This window comes from Capsicum annuum, chromosome 2 (genome assembly GCF_002878395.1).
Source record: "Capsicum annuum cultivar UCD-10X-F1 chromosome 2, UCD10Xv1.1, whole genome shotgun sequence".
Classification (NCBI taxonomy): domain Eukaryota; kingdom Viridiplantae; phylum Streptophyta; class Magnoliopsida; order Solanales; family Solanaceae; genus Capsicum; species Capsicum annuum.
In genome coordinates this window covers 149,910,291-149,923,755 of record NC_061112.1, presented here as the reverse complement: position 1 = coordinate 149,923,755, position 13,465 = coordinate 149,910,291, and the positions used below count along the sequence as shown (strand labels likewise).

At 34.2% G+C, this 13,465-nt stretch overlaps 1 protein-coding gene, 1 long non-coding RNA gene and 1 other non-coding gene across 4 annotated transcripts; 1 reads left to right on the top strand and 2 right to left on the bottom strand.

Annotated features, from left to right (window-relative positions):
• Positions 1-1,070: 1,070 nt before the first annotated feature.
• TRNAA-UGC lies at positions 1,071-1,143 on the bottom strand. Its single transcript has one exon. It is a non-coding gene; the product is annotated as a tRNA-Ala (tRNA).
• Positions 1,144-4,602: 3,459 nt separating this feature from the next.
• Positions 4,603-7,979, bottom strand: LOC124896117. Its single transcript, XR_007052588.1, has 2 exons — positions 7,383-7,979; positions 4,603-4,868 (listed from the first exon to the last, which is right to left on the bottom strand). It is a non-coding gene; the product is annotated as an uncharacterized LOC124896117 (long non-coding RNA).
• Positions 7,980-9,913: 1,934 nt separating this feature from the next.
• LOC107860506 lies at positions 9,914-13,238 on the top strand. 2 transcript variants are annotated; one of them, XM_016705887.2, is made up of 6 exons: positions 9,914-10,102; positions 11,659-11,782; positions 12,122-12,287; positions 12,415-12,477; positions 12,573-12,650; positions 12,751-13,238. In XM_016705887.2, exons 2-6 carry the CDS (start codon positions 11,664-11,666, stop codon positions 12,859-12,861), a joined length of 537 nt encoding a protein of 178 aa, XP_016561373.1. In that variant the 5' UTR covers positions 9,914-10,102; positions 11,659-11,663; the 3' UTR covers positions 12,862-13,238. The 2 variants fall into 2 exon arrangements, with proteins under 2 accessions (XP_016561373.1, XP_047263482.1); XM_047407526.1 differs by lacking the exon at positions 9,914-10,102 and adding an exon at positions 10,111-10,595.
• The last annotated feature ends 227 nt before the right edge of the window (positions 13,239-13,465 follow it).

Sequence of the window (13,465 nt, the reverse complement as noted above, 5' to 3'; positions counted from 1 at the left end):
GAATTTAAATTGTTGAGTTGTTACTCAATTAACCATATTCATCATTTACTTGAATTTGCAATCTATTTTAAAGCATACATCAAAAAACTAATTTAAATAATAAAAAAAAATCTAAATAGAACATTAATTGATTATAAAGGTCCTAGATTAAATGACATGAAAGACACTCTGATGACATAATACATTAAATTAAGTATATGTTTGAAAATACCATAAATCAAAGGATGAAAGATTGGATTATAATAAATCTAACAAATAAAACGTGTTTTGACTTCAACTATTTTCATGAATTAAAAAAGGGTAATTTTGTTTTAAAACTATTTTTGAGAAAATACATTTAAAAGCACTTTTAAAGACTTTGTCAAATATTTAAAGTTAGTCAAATACTAAAAGTTGTTTTGTTTCTAAATTTATTAGTCAAACACAAATTGATTTTCGTCGAAAAATAGACATCAAAGTAATTTTATAAAATTGAACTCATTGAAGCAAATTACACGCGTGGAACGTGTATGCTAAGACTAGTAACTCAAAACAAGTCAAAAGTGTTCAACTTATGGCTTTTTAGCATTAAATTTATTTAAGTACCGTGAATTTTACGTAGAATAGGTACTGCACTTCTTTCTTTTTCTTGAGGTGCAAACAAATCGAGAAGCGAAAAAATGGATAAATTTTCTGTTATTTTTTATAATAGATTTTTTAGTATGCATAACTTTTTGATCATCTATCGAAAACAATCTTTTTACCTCTTTCATTGACCAACTTCAGAGGTACCTTTTTCCTAGTTTGGTCATGATTTTTTTTTTTTTAAATCATTTTTCACTTTATCTCAAAAATAATATTTAATTATAAAAACTGAAGAGTTGTTCCAAATCTGATTTCAACTTCATTGTTATAAAATTTTAAATAAAATTTTATATTCTCTCATTTACAAAAAGTATAATAAGCAAAGACAATTACATCTCCAAAAATTTTAAATTAAAATGAATTTCCACACAACAACTTACATATAAAAATATTTACCTAGAGTATCCTTTTAATTTGCTAAAAAGGGAAAAACACTAAAATTGCAATGGAGATGCGGGGGATCGAACCCCGTGCCTCTCGCATGCAAAGCGAGCGCTCTACCATTTGAGCTACATCCCCTGTTGATTCAACCACACGAACATTTGCTACATGAATCATTTACTAAAAACAGTTCTTTCTTTGAGTAGCTGCACGAGTAAAATTAAATGACATTTTGGTTATAAAACAAAATTATTTAGTGACTTGTTGTGATTTTAAAGCAAGGTTAAATAATTTTTAAGCATCATGCAAAAATCAATGGGATCATACCAGTGTGAAGTTATCAATCATCAAGGTTAATTTTTATTGTAAATTTATTATAAATTTAACGGAAAAGAGATAAATATTCGAAGACACATATATTCTTTGTTATATATTGGATATGCATATATCCTTGTCGTCAATTTTTTAGATTGTATATATCCTTCACCAAAATAGCAGGCCACATGACATCATCCTAGACATTTAACCCAATTTTTATTTATTTTACAACAAAATAAAGCAACAAATATATCTCCAAACTATTATAAATGACATGCGTTTGGATATGTACTCTTGCCATCGATCTTTTGGATTGTATATTCCCTTTGCCCAAATGACGGAACACATGACGCCATCCTAGACATTTATTCATTTTTTATTTATTTTATCCAAAATAAACTAACCCACTCAACTATCCATTCCTCAAACTTAGTATCTAAAATAAAAAACTCAACCCTAGATTCGAAATAAAAACCCCATTCAAGAGGCATCGTTCAAATGATAATTGAGAAACCTCTTCATTGTCCTTTTTTCTTCTCCCTTAATCCTTTTTTCTCTCTCTATTCAAGCTCTAAATTTTGGTTCTTAATGCCAAATTCGATTTAATTTTTTATTTTTATCATTTTAATTTCATAAATTATATATTGTGCCATGTCTGAAATTAGCTATGATTTTATTACTAATTCGGTGAGGATTCGTCTTTGTGGTGAAATCGCTCGTTGTTTCACTTTAAGGACTCTATACAACCGAAAAGATAAACGACAAAAGTATATACATACCCAAATTATAAAAAAGGATATATGCGTATCATTCATGACAATTTGGGGGTATATATCTTTTTTTGTAAAATAAATAAAAAACAGGTAAACATATAGGATGATGCCACGTGTCCCACGGTTTGCGTAAAAAGTATATTCAACCTAAAAGATTGACGACAAGATATATACATACCCAAAGTATAACGATAAATATCCGCATAACATCTATGATAGTTCGAGGGTATATTTATCCCTCTATCGTAAGCTTAAAATTGACAAAACATTTTACTTTCCTTTACTATTCTACTAGAAATCGGCATAAGCATCGAGTCGAATCAAACTCATGAATACTTGTCACAATACCAAATTAAGTCAAGTCTGAACGAGTCGAGTCCTAATCGTCTTTTTATTGTTTGTTTTTGTGCTACCAAAAAAATTATTGTATAATGAACTAAAATTAGTAACAAAGGAAAATATTAATTACCAATTTACTCATTACATGAATTTAAGGGTTAGCATTTTTAAATTGCGGTGCATGACATAAAAAACTCAAAATTTCAAGTTTGATCGATCCAAGTCAAGCTTTAATTGAAAATTATGATGGATTGAGTTAAGCTAAAATTTAAACATATTTATGTCAAGAGTTGATCTCGATTACGTAACTAAAACTCAACGAAATTCAATTGAACTCAATGAAATTCAACAGTCTCAGGACAACAATTTTTGGGGTAATTTTCTATATTCAAACTTAACAGAATCTAATTGAAATTACAGGTACTTAAAAGAAAAAAATTAATGAAATTGTGAATCGGCATGAATAGAGCTCCAACCTGTAATTGATAGAAGAGAATTAAAAGGAGAAGAAGAAGAGTGAGCAAAGAATGAATGAATTTCTGTTAGAAGAGAAAGAGAAGAGAGCATGAAGAAAATACTAATTTGATTAATGCCTCTTCTCTCTCCTAGCAATTGCTTTTAACTATGGCTTAAGTGTGTTGACGTGACATAATCTGGGTGCTTGCACTTCATTTAATTAGTTCTAATCTCAGTCGTTGCTTTCACTCACCCAAAAGCCTTCTAACTAATTATCGAGATTCTAACTACCATTTGAATTAATCAGCTATACTTATTGAATTAACAACTCAGCCATGACAATACCCCCCACTCAAACATATCCTTGTCCTCAAGGATTGATAACAAAGTCAGGAAATTGTGCTCTTCCCAAGTCGCATCCTCGGGAGGGAGGTTTGACTACTGAATAAGCACTTTTACCTTAGCCATATTATTATGCTTCACCATTTTTCTCTGTAGGACAGCAACATATTGCACCAAAAATTGTCCATCCTCACTAGTTGCAGGTAGAATAGTTTGAGCTATCTTCTTCTTCAAAAGGGACACATGAAATACGGGATGTACTCTAGAAGTAGGTGGCAAAGCTAATTTGTAAGCCACATACCAACTTTAGCTAAGACTCTATAAGGGCCATAGCACTTGGAACTTAACTTCACAGAAGTTTTCCTGTAAGATTGAAGTTTGAGATAAATCATGTCACCTACCTGAAACACTGTGTCAGATTTTCTCTTGTCTGCATAAAACTTCATTCTCTCTTGAGCCTTATACAAGTTGTCCTTCAATAACTGCAATATTTGTTGTCTCTGCATTAAACCTAGTTGTTGTCTCTGCATTAAAGCTAGTGATTCATTAAAGCTTGAAATGTTGCTAGTGCATTAGTCAGCCCAAATGGCATGAACTTTAACTCGTAGTGGCCTTCATAAGATCTAAAAGCAGTCTTGTGCACATCCTTCATCTTCACCCTTATCTGATGATATCCAGCCCCGAGACCTACCTTTGAAAAAATAATTGAACCATGCAACTCATCTAGTAGATCATCTACAATTGGAATAGGACACTTGTCTTTAATGGTGATTTTATTTAATCCTATGTAATTTATACAAAACCTCCAAGTGTTATCCTTCTTCTTGGCTAGTAGAGCTGGAGAGGAAAAAGGGGACTGCCTTTGTTTGATAATGCCATGATCTAGCATTTCTTTGACTTGTCTCTCCAGTTTATCCTTCTGATAGTAACTGTACAGGTAAGGTCTCAAACTGACTGGTGTTGTTCCAGGTTTGAGGGGTATAACATGGTCTAATGACCTTACGGGGGTAAGGACTTGGGTTCATGAAAAACATATGCATACTGCCCCAACAACTGTTGAATATAATCATCTGTTGCTGCTTGATCACTGCAGATACTATCTTGTACTAAAAACAAGTGAGCCATGATGGTTTGTCCTTTTTTAAGCACCTTTCCCATTGAACTCCCAAAAATCATGCTCAGACCACCCTTTTCAGCAATGCCCTGCAAAACTACTATCATGTCCCAAATTCACCTCTAGGCGTGACTGGTTCCCGCTAACACCACTTTTTAGGAGAACCAATTCCCCATACATTCACAATGGCTATAGTCACTGAGATAAAAACATAAGCAACTTCAAATGCATGGAATAACCATTATTGCAAGGTAATTGTTTAACAAGATATCGCATAACGATTTTCGAAAACAACAGTGGTTTAGATTACAAATCTCTACCCCAAACCCCACACTAGACCATGGAGCATATAAACAAGTTACATGAGTTCAGCGTTCGAGCATACAAACCTAATGAAAAGGAATATAATCTAAAATGACTAAAGCTGGATGACAGCCTCCATGAATAATGCAAAGGTTCACCTCAGTAACAGAGTCCACAAGTAAAGATCGTCAGCCACAAGTCTCTCTCCGCAACCGTATCTGCAGATATGCAAGTAAGGAGTGAGCTATATATAAATATAACCCAGTAAGATCCTCGACTCGCTACTTTAATACCCCTGGAACAAGTGTTAGAAAATACAAGGCACAACCAAAATACATAAATTATATGCACACAGTGTCTCTTATAAGGTAATGCTCAACAAGATGCAAACGGAAGTTCAAAAACCACTCTGTAACTCAACTCAATCAACTCTCACGACTTGTCATAAACGGCAGAGAAGGTGATCAACCTAACACCCTGACAAGTCCACGCAACATATATAATGCCCCAAAAGTTTACTACGGCAGCATGTACAATCCCCTAACATATTACGGCAGCATAAATAATGCCCCTAACATGTTACGACAGCTATGTATGCCCCTAGAGACTATAACGGCAACGAAGAAAATATATTCAACGCCCCAACATCACCTCACCCATCACCACTAAGTAGTTCTCACGACACCTCACAAATTATCTATCCACAGCCAGTCAGATACCACCAATTCTACCAAGTTCACGCTTGTCCCAACATATAGACTAGGCAGAAAAATATAATTTTTATAAATCAGATTTGAAAAGCAAGCATCAAACCTTTAAAGTCTCACTTACCTCGCTAATAATAAATTCCCAAATCTTGCAATGTGTAGAACATCAACCAACAACGACCAATAGGATCAATCTAAACAAAATATTAAATAACAATATCAATTATTTTGTTCGGGCTAAGTCTCCATATCCTTAACTTTTAAGTTTAGGGCCAAGTCTTAATATCTCACGCCTTAAACCATGAATTATGAGTAAAAAAATAATATAGATCTCGTGCATGAATAAAAAATAATAATTACTCCGGAATAATCTAGTCTCAATAACCCATGAATTCATCCACAGAATTTGACTACAACCTTATTCATTAAAAAAAATGCAATTTAATCATTACTCCAATGATTGGAGTCAACCTTATTCATTAAAAAAATGCAATTTAATCATTACTCCAGTGATTGGAGTTTATTTGGACCATCATTGGTTCAATCCTTAACAACATAAAGAATTCACTACCTAGTTTTCCCGTGCATGCTACTGTACCGTGCATGCTACTGTACCCTCAAAATAGTACTCGAATGTGCTACTGTAATATTAATTGTTTAGACAGCCGCCAACAGTGACTCCAAATCTTTATTTTCACCTTTCAACTCTCCCAAATTTCACCTAAGTTTCTTGTTTTTCTTTTCAGCAATAAACGGAACGTAAAAAAAAACTGAACAAGAGAGTGGGTATGACCCACTCTTTTTAAATCCTTTTAATTAATAATAAATATATGATCAAATTACCCCTTTATCCCTCATTAAAAGATCTGGGTTATTACAACTACCTTATTTTTTTTTCCTTCTAATAATTACACTATTCTTTTCATGATCAAATTTGGTGGGATTATTTTTCTTCATCCAGTCATTACCCAGCACTATATCACAAGCTCCTAGAGGAATCATGATCAAGTCCTCTTGAAATGTTTTGCCCTGCACCTTCCAAGTAGACCCCTTAGAGTTGAATGTATACATTACATAGTTGCAATCAGCCACAGTGACTCTAACTGGAGAACAATAACTAGAATGGTTACCAGTTTCCTTCACAGTATGCTCATCAATGAAACTATGGGTGCTCCAGAATCCACAAGCACTACCAAGTTTCTGTTCTTTACAATTCCTTTCGCTAGTATAGAATTGACACATCTGTTTCCTCATTAGTGCACTTAAGCACACAACTTCTTAAACTTCCTGCTCAATCTCCTCTTCCGGTATTAATTCAGAGGGCTCTTCATTAATCTCTATCGCAGGTACAACCTCTCCCACTAGACAATTGAGCTGTTTCTTCTTACATATGTGACCTGGTGCAAATTTATCTCCACACTAAAACACAGGTGATTAGCCTTCCTATACTCATACACTTCAGGAGTTAGTCTGAATGCACTAGTCTTACCAGGTGGATTGATAGTAGTTTTAGGTGTCATAATACTCGTTTGAGACCCTCCTATCACAACAGAGTTTTTGTAGGATCCTTTGTTCTTCCATTGCACTGCTTCAATAGCCTTCTCTTGAAGCCTAACTTGTTCTATTGCAAGCTTAAGAGTAGTAGGTTTAAGCAGTTTAACCCCATACCTAATCTCTTCCTTCAATGCTCCTACAAAGCTACATAAAAAATGAGACTCACTCAAATTAGGATTCCTCATCAACATTTGGGCTTTCAATTCTTCAAACTCTACCAGCAACTCATTTACAGATCCCGTTTGAGACAGTTTATTGAACTCTTCTACTACATCTTCCAATGGTTCCACACTAAACTTATTGCATAGTTCCTCCTTAAATTCAGGCCATCTTATCACTCCTCTACTCAATACTAACGAGTGATACCAAATTTTTGAAACTCCATTTAAATAAAGAGTTGTTGCTTTTAGTTTTTGTTATTCAATAGTTCTATACAAACTGAAGTACCTCTCACATTTTTGAATTCCATACCTTAGGCTCCTATCCGTCAAAGCTAGGCAGTTCCCATTTAGGAGGTGATATGGGAACCATGTTTCCCCTGTTGTTTCTATTCTCCTGCGCTGGAAAAGGAAGCAATCCATCTCCGAGTGGTTCCAATGTTCCTTGTATCCATGTTTGACTGTTACGAAGCTCGTGTTGCTGGTTCACTAGCTCAGCCGAAATTTCTTCATGTCGAGCTACCCGATCCTCTACAACCGTAGAACGAATACCTTCAGTTATGTCTACAACCCACAGGTTCGCACAAATCGCGTCTCTGATACCAATTGTCAGGAGCTGACCTCGATTACGTAACTAAAACTCAACGAAATTCAATTAAACTCAGCGAAATTCAACAATCTTAGGACAACAATTTTCTATATTCAAACCTAACGGAATCTAACTGAAATTACAGGTATCTAACAGAAAAAATAAACTAAAATTGTGAATCGCCATGGATAGAGCTCCAATCTGTAATTGATATAAGAGAATGAGAAGGAGAAGAAGAAGAGTGAGCAAATAATGCATGAATTTCTGTTAGAGGAGAGAGAGAGGAGAACATGAAGAAAATACTAATTTGATTAATGCCTCTTCTCTCTCCTGGCAGTTGCTTTTAACTGTGACGTGGTATAATCCCGGTCCTTGCACTTCATTTAATTACTTCTAATCCCAGTCTTTGCTTCCACTCTCCCAAAAGCCTTCTAACTAATTATCGAAATTCTAACTACTTATTTTAATTAATAAGCTATACTTATTGAATTAACAACTCAACCATGACAGTTTAGTCGAGTTTAATATTAAGATCAACATAAAAAGAATAAAAAAAAAGATTTAAATCAACGAGAGCATACTTGTAGAATAAACTTATTACGTTTAAATAGTTCCAGCCGATAAGATTCGAAGGAGATTAATCGTAAACAAATGACTAATTATATCCATAAATCATCTATTCAGAGCTCGTTGAATTACAACTATTCTTAATAAATCTTTATTTTCCTTTCCATTCAACTTAAGATCGTTATCTAAACCTATCCGTGTTTGATCTGAATAAATAATTAATGATCGAACTTTTACCTTATTAAATATAGGGTGGAGTACAATGTCCCTTTCGAAAACGATAAAAGAAGAATATTTGAGTAGTATTTCCCGTCAATTTTTACTTATCTATTATATACTGTAAAATATATTATCTAGTTTTACTTATTCAATTTGAAAAATTAAGAGATAATTCATTTATTTTTATTCCCAATTTACCATTATCACTGTTTTAATATATTTCCTAAAATAATGAATTTTTTATATTTAAAAACAATTTTAATTAGTCAGAGATTTGATTTTAAACTTACATATATTTTTAAGGGATAATACCTACGAAAATATTTGAAGTTTGACCGAATTACCAGTTGAGCATACTGAACTTTGCGGGGTTCTTATTATCCCAGACTTTTTTTTCCCGAATTTTAATGGCATATATCTGCCACTTGGCACATTGCGTGTGATTCACGCGCATTGAGCGCGTGAACAGTGTTAAAAACGTTTTAAAACTCTTTTTTTTGCCAAACAACCCCTTAATTTAATAATTATTTAAAGTTTTATATTTTTATTTATTTTTTCATTCTTCTTTCTTTTTAATGGAACTCTAAAAATCATGAAAATAAAATTTCATATATGGAACTCGGAATCTTTCCGAATTAATGAAAAGATTAATGGTTATAATTAATGGAAAGATTTTTCTGAATCTTTCGAGTTCCATTTATAATTTGAACTCGAAATTATAAATGGATTCGAACTCGGAATTATAATTCGGAAAGATTAATGGTTATAATTAATGGAAAGATTTCGAATTAAATTTCATGTATGGAACTCGAAAAATTCCTTAATGGTTATAATTTAATGAAACTCGCTAATTGAAACTCAATGAATAATTCGGAAGATTCAAACTCGAAAGTTCGCTAATTTAATTCCGAGTTCCATTAATGGAAATTGAATCTTCCGAGTTCCATTAACGGAAGATTGAATAACTTCATACATGAAATTAAATTTTCTGAATCTTTCGAGTTTCATTAATGAATTTTTCGAATCTTCCGAGTTCTATCAATGAAAATTGAATCATGAAATTAAATTTTCTGAATCTTTCGAGTTTCATTAATGAATTTTTCGAATCTTTCGAGTTCCATTAATGGAAATTGAATGTTCCATTGAGTTTTCAATTAGCGAGTTTCATTGAATCTTCCATTAATGGAACTCACTAATTGAATCTTCCGAGTTTCAATGAAAAATTAATGAAAGATTCTATTCAATTATTTGAAAAAACTTTCTTCATAAATTCAATGGAATCATTTGGAATATTTAATATGGTTGTAATTGTAAAAAAAATGTTGAAAAGTGATAAAATGGAGAAGAAACGGTGCGTGTATTATACTTTCCATAGAAAAAATTGGGTATATATTTTGAAGAGGATTAATTCTATTTTAAAAAAATCTGGGAAAATTAATTTCAATTAAAAAAGTACAGGGTACTGAAAATTTGATTAAACTTGAGGTGTTTTCGTGGTATTATCCTATTTTTAAAAGAAAAACCTATTTGCTGTGTCATTAGAAGCAGAACAGAAAGTGAAAAGGCTGAGAACACTGAGTCGTAGTTAGCCACGTCATCTTCGTATCATCTCCCCCGTCTGTCTCCGCCGTCATCTACGCCATCTACCGTCGACATAGGTATTTGAGATATTTGTCCTTTCATTTTCCTCTATTGTTATGGGTCTCTATTAATTCTTGAGTTTCTTAATCTGTACACTGTTTGGATCAATTAATTTTGCTGCCCTTGTGCCTTTTCTTGCAATTATGTGTTCGCTACTCCAATTCGGTTGATTTTTTTCAATTGGGTTTTCGTTAATGGCATAAAGTATTAAAAACTGGGTATATCATATAGATTTATTAAAGCTTAAGTTTTGGTTTCTGGTTGCGTTAATTTTTCTTTGTTGATTAACCCTAGAAGTTTCATTTTCTTTATTTTTGGGTTTTCAGTTTTGGTTTCTGTTGATTTTTAGTTTATCTAAGATGGAATGTAGACTGTGCATGGAATCGTAGACTAGTTTAAGGGTTGGCTGTTTGAATCTTTTTTATTTTTTTTGATAACCGTGATGTTCAGGCCAGTTTGCATGCGCCTCACTAATTCAGCAGGATACCTGTCGCCTCTCACAAATAACAGGTACCGGGTAACTCTATCCACCTAGGCTAGGGCAGATGGGAAGAACTTACCTAATGTTTTTGTTGGATTTGAACCAGAGACCTGACTATTTGAATCCTTTGTAAAAATGGCACTCTATTTGGGCGCGCTAGTTAGACTTGGACTATTTGTTACATTAAGTGGGGTCTGGGAGGGTAGAATGGACACAGTCCATACCACTACCTCGGAGGTGAGGTAGAGAGAAATTTGGCCGTTCTCCTTCATTAATTAAAATGAAGCTTTCTCCATCTTGATTCTACATTCTTGTAATCTAGATGACGTGAGTGTTGATTGATCTTGCTCAGATTGAGATTATTCCTTTAACAAGTTCCGCTTTTCATTTATTCCCAAACTCGTTAAGCTATTCATTAGTGAGCTTTAATATTCTTTATTTTTCGTATGATACTTGGATGCTGGATTACTGGTTATGGTGTGAAGTGATGCTGAAATAAGTGACTTTTGAGTGCACTAGAAAGTTCCTTTTTTTTTTTTTTTTGTAAGAAAGTAACAGCTTGTATTCTATTTTCAAAAAATTAGAAACCTGCCACAACAAGTTACCACAACATAGTTCGACGATCCAGCATGTTATAGTTATCAAAACTATAGTTATCTGAATAATGGATTAGGGTCGAAGATCCCTAAAATAATTCTTAGGTGTATGATACTCAGTATAGTTGGAATCATCACATTTATAGGGCCAGTTGTGGTGGTGAAAGTCGAAATAGTGGTGAAAATGAAGGTTCTAGTAGACAAAGTTTTGCAGTTTTCTAAAAAATGTCTCCCTTATCTTATTTTGCTCGACCTTGTAATTCCACATAATGGGCTTGTATCCTTAAACTAAGCCTTTTGGAATTCTTGAATTTTGTCTTGTTCTCCTGGGCTGCAGCCTGCAGCCAATCAGGGGGGTACTTGGTTGGATTTCATGGAAGCAATAGCTGAATAAAAAGCAGTAGCTGGATTTCATGGAACTTCATCTTCTGTTACTCTCTTGCAATAAAAAGAATCAAAAAAGGTTGATGCATTGACTCGCTTGAATTTATTTCAGCAATTATGAAGCGGAAGAGACAATCTAAGATAACAGATTTGAACTACGATGTGTTGAAAAACGTTATGTATCACGTTGCCGCGTCACCTGATGGAGCTGGAAATCTTGCCCGGACTTTATCAGTGTAAGTATCATATTCTTCTCTTTCTTATTTCCCTAGGTTTCTTAATTCTAGGTAACTGATGACATTATTTACCTTGACTTCTATGTCCTTTTCTATTCTTTTGATGTGATTAAATACCCTTTCTGTGTGATTACCTTTGAAATTGGGTTCCTGTCGAAGCTGACGTATCATCACGTATGTCTATCAACTTCCGCCTAATATGACCCAACATGCTTCTTATGGGCGTTTACGATTCTTCCGTTTTACAACATCGAAAGTGTTCTAGTAAAAGGTGTCTGCATATCTCTTGTGGTTATCTTGCAGACTATGTTGCTTCTGATCCTGATTTCCTCATCACAGCTGCAGACTGTTCAAGGAACTTGCTGATGATTCTGACATCTTAAAAGCCGTGGCATTTGATCAGGTTGAGCTTTCTGATATCCATGAATCGTTCTGGCAACCTGCTGGGATGTTATGTAGGTGCTTACCGACGGGAAATTCAACTGCTTTCTACGCAATAAGACAGGTAGGGAATTCGAGTTCCGGGCATGTCAGCAAGTTCTATCAGCATTGTGCAGTGCCTTTAGTAGCTTCAGGTTACTTCTCTTTTACATGGTTGCTTGGATTATTGCTAAAAATTTCCAGTATTGCAGAAAGCGGAGATATTGAATGTTTCTTATCTGCTTCTCAAGAGGGACATGTTCCGTGGAAAGCTGGTATTGATGTTAAATTCTGCGTGTTGACGACATTTACACCAGTCACCGATTTAGTTTTTTCTTTGATCTAGGCTGACAATTATGTTGACCTGCAGATTCTTTTGGCAAGAAGCAGAGCTCTTGAAATTGCGAACACCAGGGCAAGGAAGAAGGCTCTTGAAGATGCCATAGATGTTGGTATTTTAACTTAAATAATGTAATTTGAATTTCTAAACTGACATCAACAGCTAATTGCCCTACATGAAACTTTTGGTGTAATGCACGTACAACCAGGACTGCACAAGTACTTTTGATGCCGTTGATACTCAAATTGAAACCATTGAGCAGTTTTTAGAGATGTTGAAGGCTGTACTGAAAGTAATGAGAAGTCAGATTTCCCAATGAGGTTGAGCTGTTGCCGTGTTTTTGATGCTGCATGAGTAAAACATCTACAAAGACGAGAACTCGACAAAGTCCAAATTCAGCCTTCATGGCTTTCAATATAGGTGACACAGCTTGCTGAGTGGTTAAAATCCCCTTGTCGCCGTAGCCAGTGAGATGGCAACAGTTATATCAGACATAATTATCACCTCAAACTCACCAATTTTGGTGCTCTCTGTGTATCTGAGTCTTCTACCATTTTGTGGTGTCGGACTGAAATATCTCAGTACAGAGAGAATGTAAATCCTTTTGCAGTACATTCATTTCCATTTCCCTTAAATGTGGTGGCAGGATTTGACCTACATTTTAACTTCGTTAGAAAGCGGAGTTCACTTACATTACATCCTACTCTTTATTTTGGTTCTTTGTATTAGGCATCGAAGTCGTCCTATGTATACAGTCGTGTCCCTAACGCCTAAAGTTCCGTTTCAATCCCTTTAAATGTTAAATGCAGCAGATTTATCGTGCCAAGATATTTTACAGCAGCAAAAAATATAGTATTAAGTAATAGGTGTAGTATTATGGGTCACTTTATGGACCAACTCCATTGAGTTAAGCAAAAAAGCGT